At 42.8% G+C, this 24,591-nt stretch overlaps 1 protein-coding gene across 4 annotated transcripts in view; it reads left to right on the forward strand.

The window, feature by feature from the left end:
* Window positions 1-24,591, forward strand: part of SLC15A2 (solute carrier family 15 member 2) — a 61,913-nt gene that overhangs the window by 21,735 nt on the left and 15,587 nt on the right. For all 4 annotated transcript variants that reach the window (XM_063400856.1, XM_063400859.1, XM_063400857.1 and 1 more), the window contains 14 exons: window positions 3,975-4,065; window positions 6,119-6,196; window positions 8,829-8,911; window positions 9,904-9,990; window positions 10,304-10,393; window positions 10,719-10,763; window positions 12,945-12,977; window positions 14,045-14,133; window positions 15,838-15,919; window positions 17,855-17,980; window positions 18,343-18,507; window positions 21,146-21,192; window positions 22,892-23,002; window positions 24,080-24,176. In XM_063400856.1, coding sequence (XP_063256926.1) covers window positions 3,975-4,065; window positions 6,119-6,196; window positions 8,829-8,911; window positions 9,904-9,990; window positions 10,304-10,393; window positions 10,719-10,763; window positions 12,945-12,977; window positions 14,045-14,133; window positions 15,838-15,919; window positions 17,855-17,980; window positions 18,343-18,507; window positions 21,146-21,192; window positions 22,892-23,002; window positions 24,080-24,176 — 1,224 coding nt within the window. The remainder of the gene's footprint in view (window positions 1-3,974; window positions 4,066-6,118; window positions 6,197-8,828; window positions 8,912-9,903; window positions 9,991-10,303; window positions 10,394-10,718; window positions 10,764-12,944; window positions 12,978-14,044; window positions 14,134-15,837; window positions 15,920-17,854; window positions 17,981-18,342; window positions 18,508-21,145; window positions 21,193-22,891; window positions 23,003-24,079; window positions 24,177-24,591) is intronic.

The following is a 24,591-nucleotide window of genomic DNA, read 5'->3' on the forward strand; positions in this document are numbered from 1 at the left end:
AGATTAATAGTGTGGCGGGAAAAGCACTGGTAAAGTTGGATAAGAGTTGACCCCTTGGACAAGGAGCCCAGTAGGGCAATTTTCTCCCCAATTTTCTCTTTTGCAATGCCCCAGTATGAAGTCAACATGTAATGAAATAATATAGACTAAATTGAAGATTTTGGGAAGAGTTGTGCTTTCTGCACATGAACTGAGTGATGCTGAAGTGATGGAGCTTATGATTACTAAGAAGTAACAAAACATGGGATATTCTGTGGTCCCTTGTCCAAAGCAAATCCTCCTGCAGCATGTCTACATGCTGTCAGCTGCACCTGGTGCTTTAGGGGGATGCTGCAGAAGAGGGATCAGCAATGTTCTGGTGGTCTCCAGCCTCCCTAGCTGGCACAACCCTGACCAGAAGCAGGCTGGCAGCACAGCACACGTACTCTGGGATAGCTGCATGCAGCCCAGTGCAGAGGCATCCTGGCTTGCTGCACCAATAGTTGTCCCAAAAGAATTGTAAGAGGTCCAACAGCAGCATTTACACAAGTGCTACTTCTATGAATATTAATGATTAATAGTGTTTATCCAGCATCTTTCAATTACCACCTAATTACAGTATGATGATATGTAACACTTATCTTCAGAGTGTTTTATAGACTTCAGCTAATGAATCTCAGAACCCCTCTCTGGCACATACATATTATTATTCCAAATTTACGACTACAGCTGTGTTACAGAGAGAAAACCTGAACTGCCTGTGGTTGTGTGGGCCTGTACCCATTCAGACTGCATCTCTCCAACAAATTTATCAAACACAAAGGCTCAAACATTCACCTGTGTGCTACCTTCAAGAAAACTAATTTAGAGAAAGAAAACTGTAAAAAGCATTCTAATAAGAACAATGTGTCCTGCTCTATTTGTTCTTTTTCAAACATTTTTTTTCAAAATAGAAAGTTTCCTATTTTACCATTTTGAAATTACTTGGCCTTTCAGAAGAAACAAATGTTTTATGCTATGTGATAGGAAGTTTAAGTCATCAGAATTGGAAGGAGAAGTTTTGATTTTGTAAGGAATGAAAGGTTGGAGGCCAGCCAGAATATTTCTTTCCTCTGGAGCTGTGCCTTGTGTTTTATTTTCTTCCACTCCAGGTAGGCTGAAATAAGTTTTGAAAATTCCCTGTGAAATGAAGCATTTGATTCCCCCTTAATTTTCAGGACACCAATAAATTTCATCTGAGTCCTTAAATGCACAGGCTTAGTTGTTTTTGTCTGAAAACTGGGGATGAGGTAGTTTTGTGTATAAACAGCTAAATTGCTCCTGCTATTCCTACAGACAAGTTTATGTTTTGAGGTAAATATACAACACCAATCTGATCCCCTTTTAAGTACTTCAGGAGCATAATAGCCTTGGATCTGCCACTTTGGGAATGGTCCTACTACAGACAGTGATGGGGACTGATTTGGCAGGAGGTCAAATAGGGAAAACAGGTTTATCTGCAGGAGATTTCCAACTGCCTTTGTCTATGGGATTAGAAATCCAAGTTTAAAAAGCCTGATCAAAATTATATTTACGATATGTTAAATGAATGTGAAGGTGCTGCGCATATTAATTAGGGACCAAAGCTGCTTTCAAACAGTGCAGTATGGTGTTTAAGGTGCTAAATAGCTTTCCTTTGTTTCTTTATTTTCTGGTTGCCAAGGAGATCAGGATTATCATGTACAGTACCTTTTCTCAAATTAGCTAATCCAAATCATGCTGTTAAATGTATGTCTGCTCTAAAGATTAAGACAGTAGGGAGGAAATTCTTTATTCCAATCTGTATAATTCGCAAGCTGCTGGGTCATTATTTTTGTAGTTATTTCAGCTTTTCTGTGACCGTTTTTATTTCCATCTCTAAAATCTGAAAATGTGTGAAATAAAATGCACCAAATTCTTTATGCATCACTATCCTCTCCTCTTACTCCCACCTTCTTCTTGGTAATTGTTGCTCCAGACTTTATCATGTCAAGAGCTGCATGCATGAGTTTATCACAGCTCTCAGAAATTCTGATTTGCTCAGATATGAGGGGTTAGAGACATGCCTTGACAATTTGGCTAGAAGAGGGCAGGACTGTGAGGGCTCTACTGCACCACCCTCCACAAGTCATGGGAGGGCTATCCAGGATTGGGGAATATTGCTGAGGCTGCTCACTTCTCTGGTTTTCTCTATGATGACAAATAACTTGTCACAAAGTAGAATGAGAAAGAAAATATAATTTTACTAGTTTAGCAGTAGAAAGTTCCGGCTTATCAAATCCACCAGCGAGTAATGGAATATAACAGATAGTAAGACCCACCACTGTTTTCTATTAACCATGAGAACATGCCATTGAGATGATTTTTGTATGGCTTTCAAATCCTTTAGTCCAGGATAAATAATTTATGAGGAATGTATGGGTCAGCCTTGAACACACTAGGAAATAAAATTGTGTAAAAGCCAAAAGCCCAAGTTGATGGGGTCTTCCTAATTGTGCTGGGTCAAGGCAGAGAGCCCTTAACCCAAGTAAGGAGACCCCCAGACTCCTTGGTGGGTGGCAGTGGAAGGTGATGGAGCTCTCACCCTCACCTTCTCACTACCCACTTCACAAGGGGACATAAAGAGAAGCCCTCCCATATTCTTCCCTCTTCCCCTCTTCCCTGCAGTAATCCCCTGTGATAAGAGGCTTCTTGCCATTCGAAATAGCAATATTTCCTGTTGGCTGCACCATCAGTTACAGGAAGTTTTGTTACATTTCTGGAGCTCAGGATTCATTACTTTACAGCTGTCCTATTTTAGCTGCCTGCAATTCTTCACGTTGTCTCCAGTTTTCTAGCCTTGTGAATATTGTGTCTCAGGGAGCAGACGGAAGGAGGACACATTAGAAGGAAAGGAGACAGAACAACAGTCCCTGAGGGGTTTTCTAGCACTCAGCTAAGTTAAAGCTTTGCATTCAAATGATGCTCAGGTCATAGGGAGGAGGCTCAAGGTGCCCTAAGAAGCTCTCTGCTGGGCACCATGCCATGTCTGACGCAGTTTTCCCCACTACCTGTATCAGCTCAGGTGTCCCAGAGCTGCTGATACACAGGACCATGAGTGGGGCAGGTAGTCTGCTTTTGTTTCCCCTCTCTGCTGGCCCACCCAGGCACAGGGAGGAGGTTAACACTGTATACAGCACACGTGTGTCTGTGTATGTTTGTCCCTCCCACAAGCAAGGAGAGACTGCACACACACATTACTCCTGCACAAAGGACCAGATTCTTGATTCCTTCCAAATTATGAATTATGTGGGACGAAAGAGGATCAGCAGGAATCCTTTGACTCTATAAACTACAATACAATAACAGCTTAGGTTAAATTCAGAACTCTTTCTCTTAGAGTTCATCCCTCCACCAGGCTCTTGAGTTTGCTCCCCTAGATTTAATTTACCCTTTAGTTTGAGGTTGGTTGGCCTCACCTTGGTGGTATCCTCTTTGATGGATACTTCTCACTCGCTGGCACCATTTCATCTATGCTGTGATTACCAGTTCCTTAAAATATACAGGTTTCTTTTTCTATTTCTACCCAGGAGAGGAGGGGCTGGGGGGCGGGGGGAGGGGAAGAGCTCAGACATAGAAAGAAATTATGAGCTTGTCAAACCATGCCAAATTGGATTGAATTAAGTGACAAAGGATCTGAATCATGCTACTTGTTCTGAATAAGTAAATGCTTTCCCCTCCTTCCAATCTCACAACACTCTCAAAGCAGCAGCTTTTCCTCTGAAATGCCAAAAAGCCCCAAAGCACTTCTCGAGTAACATGAGCTGATTTGTGTGAGCATTTACCATCACCTGAAGACAAGCTTGTTTGCTTAACATTTTATGCACTTTGTGTCAATATTTACCCAGCCTTCCTAAGGAGAGAATTGATAGTGTTCAATTTGCAAGCCCAATGCTGTGCCTTAGCCATGACATTGATGTTGTCTTCTCTTGTTTTAGACCTCGGAGAGAAGCAAGTTTTTTTCCATCTTCTATTTATCCATTAATGCTGGAAGTTTGATCTCCACGTTTGTAACTCCTGTATTAAGAGGTCAGTGTGGATTTAGAATAAAACAATAAATTAGCTGCCCTCTAACTACTCTGCTGTGCATAGTTAGACTCTTATGACAACAGAATGGCAGAAATTATATTATCTGTGGAGTGGTCAGTGTATTGTATTTACACCTTGTTAATCCTGCAGTAGCAGCATAACAGATTTATAATACAGGCAGACACTCACAGAAATTATGTTCCTGGTTGTATTTCAAAGCCAGCCTGAACTGCAGAATTAAAACATGAAAGGTGGATGGACCTATATGGTCATATAATCCCCACTGCAAGTGAAGGACTTGCCTGCAGGTAAACTATGGATGGGGAAAGAGCTTTGCTGTCCTGTGCAGTATTAGGGCAAAAAAACTTAGGGCTGGTTTTAAAGTCCTACCTTCTCCCTCCCACGAGTTGCTGCTGACTTCTGGAGGGCTCTGTCCTGGCACTCAGGCTTGTCTGCGTAGGTCTGCTTGCAAGATTGCTGCCCTGAGCAACTGGCCTTGAAGACAAAGCACAGGCCTGTGCCCCATTTAAGACCTACTTTATATTCCAGCCTGCTTGCAAAACCCTTTTTAGTCCCAGAGTCTTGCTGCACTTACTTCTTTGTATGGCACCACTTCGGAGCCAAAGGGATTGGCACGCTCTAAATACAGGCACAGAGGCCGAGCAGCAGGCCATAGGTGATGGGGACAGGGACAAGGTAGTCTTCACATTTAGTTGCCATTTTTTTCATTCCATTCCATGGCTTCCAGAAAGCTCTGTTTGTTTGGAGTGTCATTTTAACAGGCTCTTGTCTCATGTTTATGCCATGCACAGGGACAAAGACAAATGCTGTATCTCTTACTTGTTCATTCTCTGGTGTCTCCGGGTCAGAATTCAGTTGGGAAGGGCTTTTGCTTAAAGCAGACAAAGGGCAGATGAAAATCCAGTCCCTTGAAGCATCAAAACATGTGCCAGTGTAAACTAGCTGCAACAGGGAACTGAAGTGGAGAGGATGGGGAAAGAGTAATATTTTTGCTAAATGTGAAATCTTTTCGTGGAAGAGCAGGAAATGCAGTTTGTAGACATTTGGTACAAATGTGAAAGATATACTTCTAGATGGAGAAGTCCAACTCATTCTGCATGGTAAAAGCTGAGCATGCCCAGAGATCCCATGCTGTCAGCTTTGTTGGGTTTTAGCCAATTTGATGAAAATAAGTAAATAAATGCTGTGCATGCACACAGCTGTGCAGCTGTGGCTTTCCAGCTACAACAAAGAGGAGCAGCCGAGGGCTTCATGGATTGGTCTCCTGTTAACTCTGTTGGCTTACCGTAGCCATTTTGTCATTATCCATGTAAGAATGGAGTAATGTCTAGTCCCTGGCATTCAAACACAGAGCCCACTGCTGGCTTGCTGTTTGCAGCTGGAGCATGGTGCAAGAACTGACCTGGTCCAAGAGGCTCTGAAACAGGGTTTCAGTGACCCACAGCTGAGATGGATGCAGCCCATGCTGTAACACACCTGGATTCCCAATGCAAGACCTGACATTTGGAGCAGGCTGCCCCTCGGGAGGTTGGTGGTGGTGAGAGAGGGAACTGGAGTTCTAGGGCTTATCCTGGGCTCCCATTTACACAGTGCAGGCATTGGCTTCCACTTTGTCCACTGTAGGTCGCTATGAAATCAGATTCAAGTTTTTCACTCAAGACTGATGCAGCACAGTACTGGTTATTTAGATCTAGTCAAATACAGAATGATTTCAGGTTATTTTAAATGTTGTGCTTTTTTTCCCCAATTACAGTTCCTAGTACTTCTTTATACCTATTTGTCTACCCCCTCCCTTCTACTATTTGCATCAATATCCCATTATCAGCTGCTTTTGCTGGCAGACACTAACCCTGCTTCCAAATTGTGTTCATCAAGGGAGGACAACTGTTTCAAGGAGATTCAATTCACAGTGTCAAGCACCAGCAAAGATTTAAAACCAGGGGAAGTGACTGATTCAGGGAATCAAATCAAAAGCCTCAGTAACATAAGTCTAGATGTAATGAGCTCCTTTTATTTCTGCCTTCTTTTTCAGGGGATGTGAAATGTTTTGGAGAGGATTGTTATGCACTGGCTTTTGGCGTCCCAGCAGCACTGATGGTGTTGGCACTTGGTGAGTGGAAGCAGTGATGCCTGTAATAGGAGTTACCAATTTTGGGTCCACAGATAGATGAGAAAATGCACAAATTCACTAATTCTGGATGGATACTGTGATGGGAGATGAAAGGGTTCAAGGTCACCTAACAGCTCCCTAGTTCAGAACGGCAATAACTATCAGTAGTTCATTGATAGTGGGCATGGTTTTACTGCAATCTTTTATTGTGATACTGTTAAGGGGGTGGTCTGGTGGGTGCTTTACAGTATAATTGCTTTGCTCTAATGCAAAGGGAGGCACCAAAATGATTCTCCTGATGGCTTGCAGCTTTGCCTATGAGTAGGCATGGCCTCTGAATTGCAATCTGAGCAGTCCTCAAAATCCCCAACTTACAGAAGAGAAGCTTAACATGCCACTTCTAACCTTTCCACAGGCTTCTTGCAGCTCAGGGCGGTCTTTAATGGCTCAGACTTCTGCTGCTGAATCTGTGTGCTGCAGAAGGAGCTAAATGAGATGTTAGTTTGTTCTGAGCTGTCTTAGTTCGCTTGGCTGCAGTAATTCTCACAATTACAGTGACAACTTATTATTATGTTGCAATAAAAAATCCTTATTATCCAAGTGTCAGGAGACAGCCACGATCCCCATGTTTCTTAATGCTTGCATCTTAGCCCCATTAATGTGGTTGTAAAGATTTCTTCTCCAACCTTTATAAAACATTCAGCAATCTCCCCATTTTTACTCTCTGGCATGTTACTCCTTGGTAGCCAGTACAGAGGATACCCCTTTAGCTTTAGTTTCACAGCTGCAAACTGCTGAGAAGAGCAGTCCCCTCATTACCCTGGATGTGTGAGGTTTTGGCACAGCATGGGGTGACTTCCCATTCAGCTTGTTACCTTCACTGAGAGATCAAGCGCTTGTGTGATTTCACTGCAGCATCTGGGATTTGAAAAGTTTGTCCCCCAGAGAATGTAAATGTTGCTGTCTCCATGCAAATTTCCATCAGAGAGAAGAACCAGGAAACTGAAGAAATGTTATCAGGCCACAGCTAACGTTACAGCAATTATTTTCAAAAAAGTGCATGGTCACAGGCCTGAGAAGGTTCTGTTTTCCCCTGTGACCTGTTGCAATCAGTTTAGGGCCACACAGGCTCACTCTGTGCACCATGCTGTGATGAATGTTTCTAGCAGAGCAGTAGTTGCCCAGGGGAAAATGAACGTGTAAATATTGCAGTTTCAGTGGGGGCATCGGTGGAAATGTGTTTTTAGCTAGTGTCCTGCTGCCAGATTCCACGTCCTGCCTGGCAAAGCAGCCTCTGTTCTTTTGTAACATGATGCTAAAATGCTCTGGGAAGTGATATATTTGACTATGTGAGCAGCATGCAGGACTGGAGAAAATACTCTTTCAGCCCTGACTGGTCCTCTCCCTGTGTTGATGGAAAGCCAGGATAGATTTAGAGGCAGATTCAGAGCAAGATTTTCTGGGCTGCTACGGTTCCTGAAGGATGGGGAAGATTGACACTATTTCATTCCAAATGCAAAATCTAATGCAGGATCAGCTCCCAAAGGAGTCAATGGCATTGCCAGAAGGTATTTCAGCAAACATAATGGATCACATTTTTAAAAGTACCAACATCTTCACAGGGAGATGCTAAAAATTAGGTAGTGCAGCTACCCACTCTGGGTGACTTTGCACAAATGCAAAGTGCTACTCACCTAACCTGACTTCAGAGGTCTCTCAAGTTCTGCAAGTCCAGCCTGAATGCTAAAGGTCTTCACAGTCAGATAAGAGCAAAGGTGAGTTCCCTGCAGTGTCTCAGGCCTCCTGTGTTAGGACAGAAGTACCTGCTAATCTCCACTGCCTGTGGACTGACCCAGACAATTGGGATAGTTTTAAAAGATCAGGTTAGTTTTGTAAATAGTTTTCTTGCTCAGTTTTAAGGTGCTTCTTCCTACTAATCTATTTGGAATTCAAATGTGCTCAAAGACATCACAGAGCAGGATAAATGATACACAATCAGATAACTCCATCTCTGACAGGATTTTGAAGTCTCGTTCTGATATTCTTTGTGCTTTGAGGGAGAAAACCAAGATAAAACAGCATCTTAAATTGTATATCCCTTTGTGGAAACCATAAATGGAGGTAATTTCTGTTAATGTCTCTGTGTGAGGCAGGGGTCTTTGGGCAGTTTCCACTGAAATATGTTTGAGATGCAAGTGCACAGAGCCTGTGTTGTATCTGGATTAATCCTCACAGGTTTCCAGTGGGTGGGAGTGGGTTTCCAACATCAGATGCAGAAATTCAATGTGGATTGTACTTTAAGTTTAGTTTACAAAAAGCATAGACAAAGTGAATTTTCAAACTTTTGGTTCCCAGCATGAATCAGATCTGTTGTGCCAGAGCAGATATTAAGACAGTGGTGACTTTCCAGGGATCACACTGCCTCTTGTAGGATGCTGCATTTTCTTCCATCTGTAGGAATTGAAGGAATCCTTTTATTTAGTATATTTATTTAGTTAGAAGTGCAATCCTGTGTGCCCCAAGGGCAGAGCATTTCTGTTGAATACAGGAGTGGGGGATCCTTCCCAGAAGCCATTGCAGGATTCAAGGTTCAGCCATGTGAATCCCCATTTGGATTATAATATTTTTTCAGTTGTGTTCATTGCTGGAAGTGGACTGTACAGAAAAACACCACCACAAGGAAATGTCTTGCTGGAAGTGTGCAAATGCATCGGTGTAAGTGTGTATCATTTTCTTTTTCATGCATTACTCTGAGGTTGCAGGACAAAGAGGTGCAAAGGGCAAGCAGAGGTCACTTTTGGAGTTCTTCTCTATGGTGCTTTCAGGACATCTTGCTGCTGAGCTGTAAGAAATAAGAAACACATTTAAGTCCTAGTTTCCTTCAGCATTTCAATTGTTTTCCCTTAGCTCCATGAACTGTTCAGTTGATGTCAGTAGAACATGAGTGGCAGATGGTGGTGGAAACAAAACTGGAAGGAAAATTCAGATACTCAGAGAGTTTCAGATATATGACTCTATTTTTTTTACTTGAATAATTTTTCTGAACTTTATCAGTTTAGCAGACAGTAATAGCACACATTCATATTATGGACATTCAGCGTGTTCATGTAAATGCAAGAGACACTTGCTGAAGTTGCATTAGAGCCTTATAAATTGTTTTTCATGGTGTGTGAGCTGAATGCAGTATGTGAAAAAATACTCTCTTGTTGTTAGTTGGATAATGATGTTTCTATTTCAGGAAGCTGTTGCTAACAGCAGATGTTTTCTTTTTTATCTAGGTCAGTCCTAGTGCCAAATTTACCTTGGGGAAACAGGCAGGATCTTAAAGACAGGATGTCTAAGTGAAGTCTGCCACTTTTTTTTTGCCAGTGTGACTCCCTGTGTTCAGTGGCTGGAGCACACAGCATAAACAGGACAGGAGCTGGACTCAGTGCCCCTTGTGGGTCCCCTCCAACTCAGGATATTCTAAGATTCAATGATTCTATGATTCATTCCCCCATCATGCCTTTAATCAGCCGGTGTCATAGAAACTTCCCTGCAAACAATTCATCATAAAGCATCCAACCTGAGATTTTAGAAGTATCCAGTGACCCATCCCCCTCAATGTTCTGGCACTACTTATATTTGGAGATGAGGAAGGTAGCTTTGAGTTGGGATTGTGACACTGGCAGTCATGGCATGAGTGAGTTACCTGTTTTTCTCCCTAGTTTGCCATTAAGAACCGGCTGAAAAACCGCTCCCGTGAGATTCCAAAGAGAGATCACTGGCTGGACTGGGCATCAGAAAAATACTCGGTAGGTGATGACTTACCTGGTAGGTTTGGAGTGGGAAGGGGGAGATGGGCAGACAGATAGGGGAGGCAGTAAGACTGGCCTGGCCACACCATTCCTCACATACCATTTCCTGTCCTTTCCACATCTGTACTCTCCTGACCCTTAATGGACGGTTTAGGTGCTGCACTGAAATGTAGAAATGCAAACATATTCAATGTCACAAGTAAGTGCAATAAAGAACTGCCATGAAGAAAGAAATAGGAGTTGCACTTTGTGGATTGAATCACCTTTGGCTTTACACCCCTACTTTACCTTTTTGCCTGTTCTCTTTTAGAAACAGCTGATTGGGGAGGTTAAAATGGTGACTCGTGTTCTCTTCCTCTTCATACCACTGCCAATGTTCTGGGCCCTGTTTGATCAGCAGGTACAGTACAGTGTGTACAGCTCTGTGGGCCACCTCTGTCCTTTTGGGGTAACGCCAAAGCATCCTGGGGACACAGCATGCCACGCTCCTACTGAGTGTCCAGGGCCTTCCACCACCACTGCTGGCCAGCCCTTCAGAGTCCTGCCAGGTGTCTGGCACAGGAGAATGAGAGGGGAGAATGTGCCCTGCCTAATGACAGGTGTTACAAGAAAGGGAAGGAAGAGATGGGAAATAAGACCTCCATCACTGTCATCTTCTCTGTCCCCAGGTTTTCTAGCCTCATAGAACATCTTGAAGGCTTCACAGCTGTCTGTTTTCTCCTTAGGGATCCAGGTGGACTTTGCAAGCCACAAAAATGAATGCTGATTTTGTAAGTACTGAATGTCACCAGGGCTGGTAAGACTAGTAGTAACATCCCTGCTCTTGCTTATTAACTGGAGTCTTGCAGTACTAAGAGCGCCTGCTTGGTGAATCTGGGTGAGTTTCACTTTTGGTGATTAGAAGCCAGAGGCTCTGTTCATGCAGCCATGTTCAGTTCATCACAGCTCATCTCAGCTGGAAGTGAGGGCTGGGGAGCCACCAGCAGCCTGCAAGATCAGGGGTGCTGACCCACTGGAAGCCAGTGGCCCTGCAACCTAGAGCAGGTGGGATTTTCAGCCTGCTGCCCCCATGGAGGGCAAACAAGCCACTGAGCCCTTTTAAGATGTGCCTAGAGCTGTTGTAGTTGTATATTTCTTCACTGGATCACTTGGTGATACATTAATCAGCCTCTTAAAACCAGCAGGCATCTTGTGTGTAGGATAAAGATGTGATAGGGATTAATTAGCTAGTTTCTGTAAAGTTCTTCAAAGGTGTGAATGGCAAATGGTGCAGGCTGCAGTAACAGATAAATGTAGATCAGCTATCTGCCCAAAGATGTCCCCACACAGGGCTTTTTTCAGACATATATATTTTAACAGGCCATCTAGATTTTGCCTGCAGATCCTCACATCAAAATGTGGGATTGTAAGTGTCCATTTTCCAGTTTAAAATTGACTTAAAGCCACAAATTTGAGACCTTCTATGTCACTCCTGTTAAAAATTGGGCTCTCAATATGTGATACTCATTAGGCTTAATTAGTTCAAATGAGGCATGAAAAAGACTACACCTTGGGTAATATTTATCCACCTCAGAAAGACAGAACAAAGTCCATGCAGTCTATATGATGTATAGCTAAAACATTTGTTTTCTGGTGTTTCGCTCACATGCGCTTAGTGATCCATTAGCAGGAGAGCTAAGTATCACCAGGTGTCACTACTGGACTCTCCCAGGTGAGGAAAGATAGATTCAAGCCTTTTTTTTTTTTTTTTTTGTCACACCAACTTGGGTAGCTCCTTGGCTTTTGTTTCAGTCTCCTCTGCTGTCCCCTCGTGAGCTGCCCCACCTCAAGAAAGTGAAAATTAACTGCAGCAACGGAGTGATCCCACCCTTAGGCTTGTTGGAGTTCATGTCTGTGATACTCTATGACTTTCTGTTCAGTGGACAAGGGCACAGCTAGGAAGTCTGGAGTCAAACAAGGAATGATTAAGTGTCAGATGAAATATTTGCAGGCTCATTTCCTAATGGCACATTTCTGTAGTGTGTGCAAAGCAGGAAGAGGGGGTATTTGCCTGGTATTTTTCCACTCTCCCAGACAGGCAGCCAGTTTAGACTCAGCTCAGGACAGGACGGGCAGACAGGAGACAAGCTCCCACAGCATTTTCTTGGAAATAGATTATTTCCTTCCAAATTTCTTCCCTCCTGCACTCTTCCTCACCACCTGCTGGCTGCCCCCACCAGCCCCTTCATCTAAATTTCAAATTAAAAGCATTTCATGGAGTTCAGAAAACCACCAGTCCCTCCCTGGAGGCCCATCCACGGTTCCTTTTGGAGCCTGGGATCTCTCCATCCATCCATTCCTGTTGACCTTGCCCATTTGTGGGGGCTGGGATAGTGATGCAAGTATGAGGCATCTCTTCTAGCCTTGAGGGCTCTTGGCTCAAACCAAGAACCTGCAGTTGTCCAAAGCCTGTTAGATGCAGATGGGGGGAGGAAGGAGGTGTTTGTGCAGCCGCTGGCTCAAGGATGGTCTTTTATTATCCTTTTGGGAACTTGGGAGAAATGCCAACAGAGCTCACAGGGTCCTGAAGCTTGGGAATACTCCCTTATAGGCTTTTCACATTATAGAAGCAGGGAGGGAAGAAGCTCTAAGCCTGCCTCCCAGTTTGGACACTAACACCCCCAATTCTTCTCCACTCACCTAGTTCATGGCTCAGCCAGCCTGAAAGATGAGCCTCAGTACCTGTCATGAGCTGTGATTGAGTGCAGCCTCCTTCTGCAACATGATCTTATTAAACACTGTCCTTAGACAGCAATGTGTGTGAGAGCACAATATCAGCTGCTAAAGCCAACATAAAGCATTTGAGGAAACCACCTTGGCTGCAAAGGCCTCTCTGGGACCGATTATGTATTTGCCATATGCACTGATATGTTATGTGTTTATGAATCACTTGGAATATCTTTTTGTTTCAGGGAATATACGTCCTTCAGCCTGACCAAATGCAGGTAAAAGATATTACAGAGTAGGAAATAACCCTTAGAATGTATCTTCTTCTTTTCTCTTATTTATATTTTTCTCATGGGGCCAGTGGCCATTCTCTGCTCCTTTTCAAGGTAATAGCAGTGCTCCTGCTGGTTGCTGTGGTGTGGCCTCTGCCTTATTGTTCTTAGGCTATTTTGCAAGCTTGGGGTTCAGAAGACCCTGTGGATGTCCTAATGCAGAAGTTGACTCCCGTGGAACAGTGCAGAGGTGTGGGGTAACATAGCACCATCAGAGTTCTTGAGCTGGTGCTGGCATGTGGAGAATACAGCCTGTATCTCCTTTAACAGGCCCCAGTCCTGGGATGAGCGTTTTTCTTGAAATATGTTTGGTTCCTCCCTTTCTGCAGGGTAGATAAAAACATGAAAGCTCCTAGATGGTGCTGTGTTGTCACAGTTGATTACAATTCTTATGGTGAACAGCTCTGGAGAAATTCAAAGCTGTTCTGTTCCCTGAAATCTTCCTTTGGAACTAAAACAACATTTCTCTCTGCTTGTTCTTCATCACTCTCTATTTCCTTGCTCTGCCACTGCTGGCTGGCAGACAAGCTGTGCCCCTCCCAGGAGAAATTTTGTTCCTGGGGAATTACTCAGTTGTGTTGAAGTGCAAGAAATTGCCAATCTCACAGAATAGTGCCTGTTCCTCTGGGATTTTGCTGGAGTCTCAAGATGTTTCCATTGTTGCTGATTTGTTGTAAGGTCCCACCACAGCACCAAAGGTCAGCTGTCTCTATTGTCAGTGGGGTTTGTACTCTTTAAAAACATCATGTTTCAGTTCTCTCTCCAGGGAAACTGGGCCAGTGATGCTTGCTTGACTCTTGGAGGGGAGGATATGAACAAAATGTATTCATGCCTGTGAAAACTAAATAGCAGAAGCTGTTAAGTGTGAACTATGATTATATTTTAAAAGGAGATTTTAAGTGTTTATCCATGTCCCTTCTGTAATGGAATTATATCTGGAGGACAGTGCTTTGTGGGTTTAATTACTGAAAGTTGCTTTCTAGGCACTGAACTCCCATTCTTTTGTATTGCAGTTCTTAAATCCACTTCTTATTCTTGTCTTCATCCCAATTTTTGACCTTGGGCTCTACCCCCTGATAAACATGTGCAAATTGAATTTCACGTAAGTACTTGGGGACAATGCAGATGCATCTGTGCTTTTTCTTTTGCCATAAGTGTGCAGAATTGCTGTTAAGGAAGAGAAACACAATTTTTCATTCACCTTTCCCAATACTTGAGTATTCTTCAGTCCAAAGTGGCAGCATCACCCGCTTCCACAGACCATGGAAATGTCAGAGGGCAAAACTCAGTGATGTTGGATTCTGCTCTGTACAGATTTTTCCAAAAGCAGATATGAATAGTCTCACTTTGAATTTGATCAACGTGTTTTCCATCTTGTTTCCCATGTCATGCCTAAATAATTCCCACCCTGGAAAGTCCCTGTGGGACCAAATTCATGGTCCCATGGTGGCTAGGATCTGAACCAATGAGTGCATAACGGGATTTCCATGAGCCAAGCATTTTATCCTTAGTCTATGTTAGCAAGAAGTGCAGTGTAATAGGAGCAGACCTCAGGTTGTTCATGAGACCCACTTTATGCATTTTGTGTGAATTAATGTCAGAGTATTTGCATTCTACCTCTGTGGACTGATGCCCTGTAGCAGTGGAAGTACATTATGTGTGCTCTTTGAGTGCCTTTGTCAGTGGAATTTCAACTGGAAGGAGCCAAGTTTCTATGCTCCAGCAGCACTTCTGCATGAGAACCATAGCACAGGAAAGGGCAATGAGTGGGGTGATTTGCTTAAAAAGCATGTTTGTAATCCAAACTAAAATGCTGGACAGACAAAACCATATAAAATGGGGGTGGCAGGTGCCTAAGAAGCCTTCCTCTTCACCCTGTGGTCCTTTCCCTCCGTGCTGAATTACTCACACCTGAAGACATATCAAAAACATTGTGCAGCCCTGCAATGGTGCCCCTTTTGGAGGATACACATCAGAGGCTGTTCTTCTCCCTGATGCCATTGAGAGTCCATGGCCTGGACTGTGCCTTGACTGGCAGAAAACTTCCTGCTGATGCCAACTCACAGAGCAGTCCACCCAGCAGCACAAACTCAAGCACCAACCAGGACTGAATGCCAGGGCTAGAGACCATTACATGGAGGGGAGATCACTGAATTTGCACCAGATCTGTCTCAAATCTCAACAACTCAATACTCAGTCTGAATCTGCTGTTCTGGACATGTATTATTCTGACTTATATCAGATTTTCTCGTGTAACTCTGGTAAAGTTGCACTAGCTTTGCCTTGAGTTTAGAAGAAAGCTCTCTATTTTCTAGAAATGTAAATGTATTGGCATGAGAAATAACCCAGAATGATGCCCCAGATGGTCAGAAACATTGATGACACAAACTACACATTTTTCTGTTCCTTATTCCCACTGCTAAGTAGAATGTTACTTTTCTTTTGCCTTTTCCAAAAGGGACTTGAAGATACATCATTTCTGGTGCTCCTTCCAACATCATGGATTAACATAATGTCATGAGCTATTCCCACTAGAAGAGCTAGGAAAAAGATAATATGAAACTTGCAAGGAAAGAACTTCTTTTCACAGCAAATCAGTTTTAATTGGCCTCAGTGCTGACCTCATAGAGAATAATAGAATAGTTTTAACTTAAGACATTGGCAATTTAAGCAGCCTGTCACACTGAGTGCCACCTGTTGGACAGTTTATTACATGGTTTTGGCACATCTTTAGCTCTGAGGAATGGTATTCTATAGTTGAAATTACTTTTTTTCCTTAATGGCACCTCTTTCATTTGCTCCATAGACCTATTAGGAAAATGGCAACAGGTATGATCCTTGCAGGGCTGGCGTTTGGACTTGCAGCTGTTATAGAAGTCAAAATAAATGTAAGTAAAGCACAAGGCATTCCTCAGAACTACTTTCTTTCTATGGGATGTTTTTATTGATGTCTGGTAGATAATCCTTTAAGCCATTGTGCTCCTTGATCAAAATTTGTAATATTTTCTTTACAACTGATCCAGTTGCTAATGATATTTCTTACCTTGTCTACTTTTCCCTCTCTTTGTCTCTGTGTCTTTCTTTCTAGTCTTTGCAGTTTTGCTGTGCTGGTCATCTGTATTGGTCTATATTCTAGATTTCCATCATCAAAGTGCTTGACAGACATCTAGTTAATGCTAGTGATTAATTTCCAAAAGGTAGTCTGTTCTCTCTCCTATTTCTTGCTGTAGCTTGCCTATACTTTTCTGTTTGGGGTCTTTTGTATGTGTGTGGTGGTTTTGGTTTTTTAATTTAATTGTTTTAAACATTTTTGATTTCATTACTTTCCTGCTTTAGGGTGGGGATGGCTTTTTTTTTACAAGCCAAATTGTTTCTCTGGGGAGGCAGGTGAATGCTGTCACAGGCATCAGGGACTGCCAGGCATCACCAGAGAGGATGGCAGCACATCTCTTACAAATTCTATGTTAGCTTCTGCAGATTTGTACTGTTTGTTTCTGGCTCATGACCAGCATTGTGTAGACTTTGGCTGACCTTTGTCTCACAAAAGTTACTATAGGATTAATTTTTAAAGCTTCTATGTATACTTGAAACGTTCTGTTAGAGTGGCTGGCTCACAGCCCTGGATTAACATCTGCTGGTTCCTCGGGTGAATCCCCTAACAGGCCTCCCACTGAAACGAGACTGTGTGGGTTCAGTCTTTTTTCTGATCTTGTTATGTGAGCAAAGAAATGCCCTCTTTGCCACCACCAGAATCTCTGGCCAAGCACCAAAATTTGCTCTGGCTGTGGGTGACTCCTCTGGGCAGAGGTAAGGTGAGTTAGAGGTTCCCTCCTGACTATGCATGAAAATTTTACCCTGAAGGCCATTTTAAGATGTAGCAAAGAGGAGGATAAGATTCTCCACCTTCACTTGACTGAGGGTAGCAGAAGTGAAAAGCCACAGTAATGGAATTTGCTGGATAATATTGGCAGGCCTGCTGGTCCAGAGCAGCAAATGGATACAGGGAAATCAGCTCGTTCTGCCTTCTGTGGAGTGTGTCTCCCCACCAAGTCAGGTTCAAAATGCCCTCCTTGCAATACCCAAATTATCAGATAAGATAGAAGAAAAACAAATAGCTCTGCAGTGTTGCTGGCAGCTACTTGAAAATAAAATGAGAAAAATAGAGAAGTTAAAAAAAAATTTAGCTCTGCAGGTAGTACAAGGCTGACACTGATTGATGTGCTCTTTCTAGGAAATGATTCCTGACAGAAGGAGATACCTCAGTGCTGGAGGCATCAGCTTACCTCTCTCAGAAAACAAGGAATAATACCTATAGTCAGCTGTATAGATAGCAAGGTGTCCAGTAATGCAAAAGCACTGATTACAGACATGAAGCTGGACTGGGATTTTCAAAACTACTTAACTTCTGGTCTGATTCTTTTCCCAGTCACTGACTGCTGTGGGAAATAATTATTCTGCTCACTGCTTTTGAAAGCTAAGCACAAATTTTTCCATTCTGATGTGGTAGTTAGTTAAATCCAGGCACAAGGGAGCTGTATAGTGAAAGCTGTGACATTGTTCTACCGCCTCAGTAGGTGTGCAGTCTGTACATTTAGTGGTGTGAAGAGCAGTTTTTGGGAGGACTGATGGGTTGGCCATTGAGCTACTATGAGGAAACTTCCCTAAAAAAAAAATTTATGTTCAGTTTTCTCTGAGTGCAACTTCTCTTGAGGAAGGGATGGAAATGTGTCATTACAGAGAGGAAAACCATTATGGCTAAAATGGAGATAATAAAGTGCTAATAAAGCATACAGATGGCACTTAAAGCCTTTTACTTTAATTAGGAAACTGATATGCCTCGACTTGTCCCAAAAGAAAGTTTAATTCGAGTCCTGAATTTGGCAAAGAACCCTGTTCAAGTCACAATCCAAGAGAAGGACCTATTTCAGCAGCCCGTGGAGTCTTTTCAGGTAAGCATATATTTGAGACTGAAAGGCCTGACTTGCATGTCATTAAAGAAAGGATGGGTGTCTTTTTAGGCATTTCTAATAAAGCCCACAGATGCAAAAGCTTGTTCTGCTCCATTGCCTTAGAAGTGCATGGGAATAGCTTTACAAATGAAGCATAAGATCTCTGTTATATGAAACAGAAACTGAACATCTGGAGAAAAATTTCCCTGGCAAAGGATACACCTTACATTTACCTGTAATTAGAAATAAAAGATAACGGGATTACAGTCTCTCTTAAAGAGGGGATAGTGTTTCACGTGGTAGGAAAAGACAGATCCTCTGTTATCTGAAGAAAGTGTAACCAAGTTTATTTTTTTCCACAGAACCCAGCTGAGTACTCAAAATTAATATTGAATGGAGAGCAACAGAGTCTTCACTTCATGCTGCAACATCAAGGATTGACTCTTGCTTTTAACTACACCGTGAAGGAAAAATCAGTATACAGCTTAATTGTTTTTGAGGCAGAAAGAAGCCTATCAAGCCGCTTAGTGAGTGTGGGAGTGAAGTGTAAATACAGTATTAATTCAATGGCTGTGATGCTACAATGGGGTAATAGGCTCATTAATTCATTTGCTCAGTTGCAATGTCTGTCTGATTGCTCTCAGATGCTCTAAACCTCACTTCTTAGCTAGAGGCACTTGATCTGTACACATTTCTGCTTGTTGATTAATAGAGGCGTTGTGGCATCTGAGAGTTTCTGGGCACACTTTAATCCACTGAGCGCTGCAGTGGGAGAGCAGAGTCATGCCTGCTAGGCAGGAGAGCTGGAGAAAGCTGGGCAAACAGAGCCAGAGATTTTCCCCCAAAGATGGTTTTATAAAGCAAAGATGTTAAAGAGGCTCTAGGGTTGGCCATGGAATAAAAGCATCAGAGGAATGATTCTGGGATTAGTTATTGCAAGCGTTTAGTGAAAAAGCACAGAAGGCCCATTTGTTTTGCTGAACAGAATAAATGATTAAGCTCATTTCAGGCTCTGCAGCAGAGCTGGCTGTATCTGGACTTCTGTGTATTTCTGCAACAATCAGAGAGGGGCATATAGGATGTGTAGGGCAAATTCTGATATCTTTTATGAATAGCTGTATCCTGAGAAGCTCTCTTGAAATTCATGGTGTTATTGCACATCATGACAGGTATGTAAATGCCATCAGAATCTGTCCTCCTACTAAAATATCCATTCTTTTTGCAGTTCCTGAGCCTTCTACCTTGCAGGGTAGCCACACCAAGCATTTGATATTATATAGCAGAAATTATATAACTGTTTTTTGAAATTACCTTAAAGATTTTATTTTGTCATAGCATCAAGGTTTTTTGCTGATGGTCAAACTTTATGGTTTGGAGTCTGGGGCTCAGTACCACACAAAGTTAAGGTTCCTTATGACCCTGGAAACTGTATGCTTTTTTCTTAATAAATGGATACTTGTGATTTTCATGCAGTCCTTAAGAAGCAGAAGCCTGCAACAGGCTTGGAGCATAGCAATCTCAGAGCTCCAGTACATCTCTGCTGCCCCAGCTGTCTAGACTGTGCTTAAATTGATGCCCACCCTGGCACAGGCAGGCTCTCATGTGCTGGGAAACAGCTCTGCTGTTGGTGATGCTATTGACCTGTCATTCACAGCTGTAGATAAGGAAGATGTGGAACACAGCGTGGTAAATGATACTTTTGCAGCATTGCAACACCAAGAAAGCAATGCCAGCATCACTGCTGTGCTGCAGGGCTCCCCCTGGAGTAACCTCCCTCACTGCTGGGTTTGGCCCACTCACTCAGGTGGGAGTGCTTTCCTGGAAGGATCCTATCTGAAATTGGTTTCTTCTCCTTTGTGGGCTGTTGAGTAGGCAGGAAATGAATTTGAGAGCTCTGGGGATCATCAGTGAAACCAAGTAATAATTTGGCTGGTCTGTCTGCAACGAGCCAGAGTATTCATCCCCAGAGTATTCTCCCATGGAAAAAAAATGATGCTGCCGTTTATTATTTATTGCTCTGATATTTATTATTCACTGTGGCTATTTATTATTTAGGGCATATGTTATTTTTGGGTAGCATATTACTCTGAAGTACAATAGACATTTTACAGATATAATGAAATTCTGAATCCTTGGTCTCAGAAACTCATGGTTTTGCATCAGGAAAAAACATGTGGAGAAAGGGCCAGAAAATTTTGAGAGAGAGCCAGTTACTGAAAGTCCCTTTTGGCTTGCCTGGGTTCCATCTGTGGGCAGTGTAAATTGAAATTGCCCTGCCATCTTCAGTGGACATGGCACAGGTCTGGATTTCTACCAGCCAAGAGCTTTGCTTTGTGTTCTTTTTGTTTGTGACATACAACCTCCAGGGCAGGGCTGGGTCTTAACTGTGTTTTTTCAGCATTGTCCACCAAATAGATTTCTCTAAATGAATGTTAATTAACTATCTAGCTGCTGCTCTAGCTGAGGTCTCCAGGAGAGGGACCCTCACTCCCAGTGTGCCCATCCAGATGGCATTTCAAGGATCTGTCTGCAGGTATCTGTTTGTGAGCACAAACAAACTCAGTACATCTTGGTTTCTCGTACTCTCTCCCTGCACATTACAAGAGTTTAATCTCTTGAGTATCAAGGATCAGAGAAAGCTTGAGTGATGCATGATGATTAATATTGTACCCTAGTAGTTCCTCTCAGCTTTAGACTTCTGTGAAGTCTATGAATATGAAAAGAATCAGGGTCTGAAAGTTGGGCATTTGCAGATTTTGTAGGACTAAGGCACTCAAGTTTAATTGTAACTAGTCACTGAAAGATGCTAATGTGGATAATGCTCTCTTGCTATCTCAAGATCAAGAAATATACTTTTTTTGGAGAGTGTTACATGCCTCAGTAGAAGGGTGACTGGCTGAAACTCAGTAGCCTTTTTTACAGAAGACATGAGGAGAAAAGGTATGATCTCATCTGGAGCCCCTGGAGGAGATGAAATTTTGCCATTGGCTTCATAGTGCCAGGGCTCCCCAACTGTGGCCTGATGTAAAGCTTATGTGAGAGTCCAGTCAAATTCCACAGGCTTTGCAGCACATGTGTAACTCTACAGAGACCACTATTGTCTGCCACACGTTGTAAGGCAGCATTAATAAACATGTTTGATTTTTTTTTTCTTCCCCTCTTTAGATTACAGACTTGGAAGCAAAGCCAGAAAATGGTTTGGCAGCTGTTAGGTAGGAATGGCTTTTTTTGAGGATTTGGCGGTGGTTGGGTGAGGGAAAGTGCTTTTGTCTAATGCATCTGTATGTAACATAGCCCAGATGTTCTCGGGTTGGAATCTAGTCCACACTTCTCATGCAAGACTTGGGTGTCAGCTGTGGAGGCTTGACAGAGTGTCACCTCCCACGCATGCCATGCAGAGCTGAGAACTATTGCTGCTCCCTGCCTGGGATAGTCTGGGCTGAGATGGCAACACAAAAGAGCTCCTTCCTTGGAAAAGTGGCAAATTCATCTCAATGATGAAGGGGAAGCAGCAATTTGGATAGGAGCTGTTCTATGTCCTTTGCAAATTGGCCAACCAATGACGTTCACCCAACTCATGCACAAGCGTCCACTAAATTGGATACAGCAACAGTTTTACATCCTCATAAACAATTCAGCTGGGCATTGGGCTCTGCTTAGTCCACTCTTCATAATTTGAGCTACTCCATTTAGTCCATGAACACTCCTGTGCTGGTTTGTGCTGGCTGCTGAGGTGCAGAAGATGCAAATTTGCCAAAAACAAAACAAAACAAACAACAAAAATCCCCACAAACAAACCCTCCCCCCAAAAAAAACCCCATCAAAAACCAAAACCAAAAACAAACAATCCCAACAAAAATGGATTCCAGCTGGACTTTCTAGAGGATTTGGGCGAGGTGAAATTAAAAAAAGTCCAAAACAACAAAATGAACCCACCACAAAAGCAAAACTGAAAAACAACCGAACAAAACAAACCTTAAAAACAATGTCCAACCCCTTTATCTGAAAGCCTGTATAGACAAAGTAGGAAACCAGTATCTCTTTGTAGCCCTGTGCTTGTGAAGGTTTCTACTGACTAAACACCTTGAGGACTTGATTCAGTCAGAATTGTTTTATATTTTCCTGTGGAGATTTTTGACAAAATCCCCAGACTTTCCCTTTAACAATTTGCAAAGAAGTTTCACTAGGAAGAAACTATTTTTTGACTAAAAATTTAATTCTGTTAAGCATTTGACTAACTTCAGGGGTTTCATCCCCATTTAAAGAATTGAAAACCAAAGTATCTTAAAACATAGATCAAATAAAAGCATTTGGTTTTACTAACAATTTTTGAATTGCCAGAAGGAAACTCTCTTTTGTGTATGAAAAAACATCAAACAAACTGTTCCCATGTAAGTTTTAGTTTTGATGAAGATATCTTATTATGCTAGAAAACTTAATGCCATACCCTTGTAAGAAGTCCCTCTCCAGCTCTCTTTAGGACCTCTTCAGGCGCTTTAAGGTCTCCCTGGAGCTTTCTCTTCTCCAGGCTGAACAGCCCCAACTCTCTCACTGTGTCTTCACAGGAGAGGTGCCCCAGCCCTCTGATCACCTTTGTGGCCTCCTCAGAATTTGCTGCAATCTTTGTTGGTCTCTGAGGTTGCATTGCCTGGAAGCTCTAGACCACAAAAAGTGAGAGTCACTTTTCATAGAAAAGAGAGTAAGAGAGTAAAATTATGCAACAGGGAAGCTAACCTTGTGTTGAAAAACTAGGCAATGAATCAGACAAATATTTTGGTAACTTGCAGAAAAGACTGTTATCGCCTTATGGAATTACAGAATGCTTTGGGAGAGTATGCAGACTTCTAAAGTGTTTGCTATTATGCTTCTTCTGCCCTTCTGACAGGACAATGAAATGTGGTTTCTTTGCAGATTCATTAATGGCTTGAGCCAAGATGTCAACCTCACCATCAACAGCAAAAGGTTCATTGCTGTTCAGAAAAACTACAGTGCTTCTGAGTACTCGCTGCTGGAGAGGGACATGTAAGTCTCCCTTCCTGAGCTGAAGGTCCTTGCTGAGGCATTTCCTTTGGTTCAAGGAGACTTTTCACAGCCTAATAGCAAAACCTGCATTACTATTGTCTTGGCATGTGCTTGTGCGGGCAGATATTTGTAAAAAGCAGAATTACCAGCTCAGTGCAGAGCAGGTGCTCCAGTCCACTCGTGTGTGTGCAGAAGTTTTTATTCACATTATGTGGGGGGCTGGAGGGAAGAGACTGGCCATTCCTGTGCATCTGTCAGTGAAGTGAGATGAAACATGGTAAAGTCTCCTCTGCCATTTAGTGCCTGCTTTATTTTGTTATTCTCTCAGGCCCAAGCACCTGGTGTTAGGGTGCTCTCAGGGAAAGGCCAGTTCATATTCCATGCTACAACGTGTTAGAATGTGGGTGAGTTGGTAAAATCAAGTAGCATTTCATGGCTTTGCAGGCTGGGCTTGTTCAACAGGGGCTCCATATGGCCTTGGTTTGGCAGCACTGGAATTGGCTCTTGTAGGGTATTTCTAGCATTTCCAATGTTTCAAAACAAGCTCCATGGCTTTTCTCTGCATCAGCTCCATCCAAAATATTTATTGCTGCAATTTAGTAGGACGCAACAGCCATTGTAGCAATGCTGCTGAGCCTCTGTGCCATCTCACATATCCAAAACCAGAAGAACAAATATGAAGGCTAATTTGCTCTATTGAAAGGAAACAAAGCTGCTTCTGGGTCCACATCTCTGAGTTCCTGTTGACTACTTGTCTGGCCTACATTTCCTGAAGAAATGCAGCAAAGTTGGGGAGGAAAATAAACCTGAGGGGGGAAAAAAACATCAGCACTGAGCAGAAGCAGAAACCATTACAAAATGTTGGCAATGGCCTGGGTCATTAGGTGAATTCCAGTCAGTGTCTAAGTGCTTCTGGAAGGATAAGACAGCAAGAACTCCAGTCTGATGTAAAATCTACTGCATGTTTTCATCTTGGATTTTCCCTGCTCCATTTCAGGGGCATATTTGATAGCTCTGCTCTGTGTTTTTTGTTTGTGGAACTAACTGGGAAATACTGTCCTTCATCCTTTTATCTAGATATAATAATGGAAAATGCATAACTGAAACAGGAGAGTTCCCCCTGGAGCTGGGGCTGCTTGACTTTGGTGCCTCATACACGGTTGTGATAACTAATGTAAGTGTTCCTGTGATGGTAACACACTCCTGTTCCACTCTCTGGTAGTGCTTTTGTTCCTGTGTTGGTGACTCACTTGCTTTGTCCACTCTCTGATCCCTGGGCAGTCGCCATCTGTAGTCCATTATGAAAGGGATAGTAAAATGTTGGGATTCCTACACGAGCAAGGTGGGGGTGTATTTGTTCCACCTTACACTGTGATCATGTCAGATTGTATAGGTTAAAAAGAGGTAAAATCTTTTCCTTGATAGAAATTCTCCATAGAAAATCATGTGATCTGTGGTTTGTGCTGGTCTCATGCCATCCTTGAGCAGTTAACATTGACCCAGAGCACTGCAGAGTTACTACCATCTGCCAAGAGCTGACTGTGCTTGTGGGCTTTAAAATACTCTACCTGATGGTGCCTCACACCCCA

The sequence above is a fragment of the Prinia subflava genome, chromosome 6, assembly GCF_021018805.1.
Source record: "Prinia subflava isolate CZ2003 ecotype Zambia chromosome 6, Cam_Psub_1.2, whole genome shotgun sequence".
Classification (NCBI taxonomy): Eukaryota; Metazoa; Chordata; class Aves; order Passeriformes; family Cisticolidae; genus Prinia; species Prinia subflava.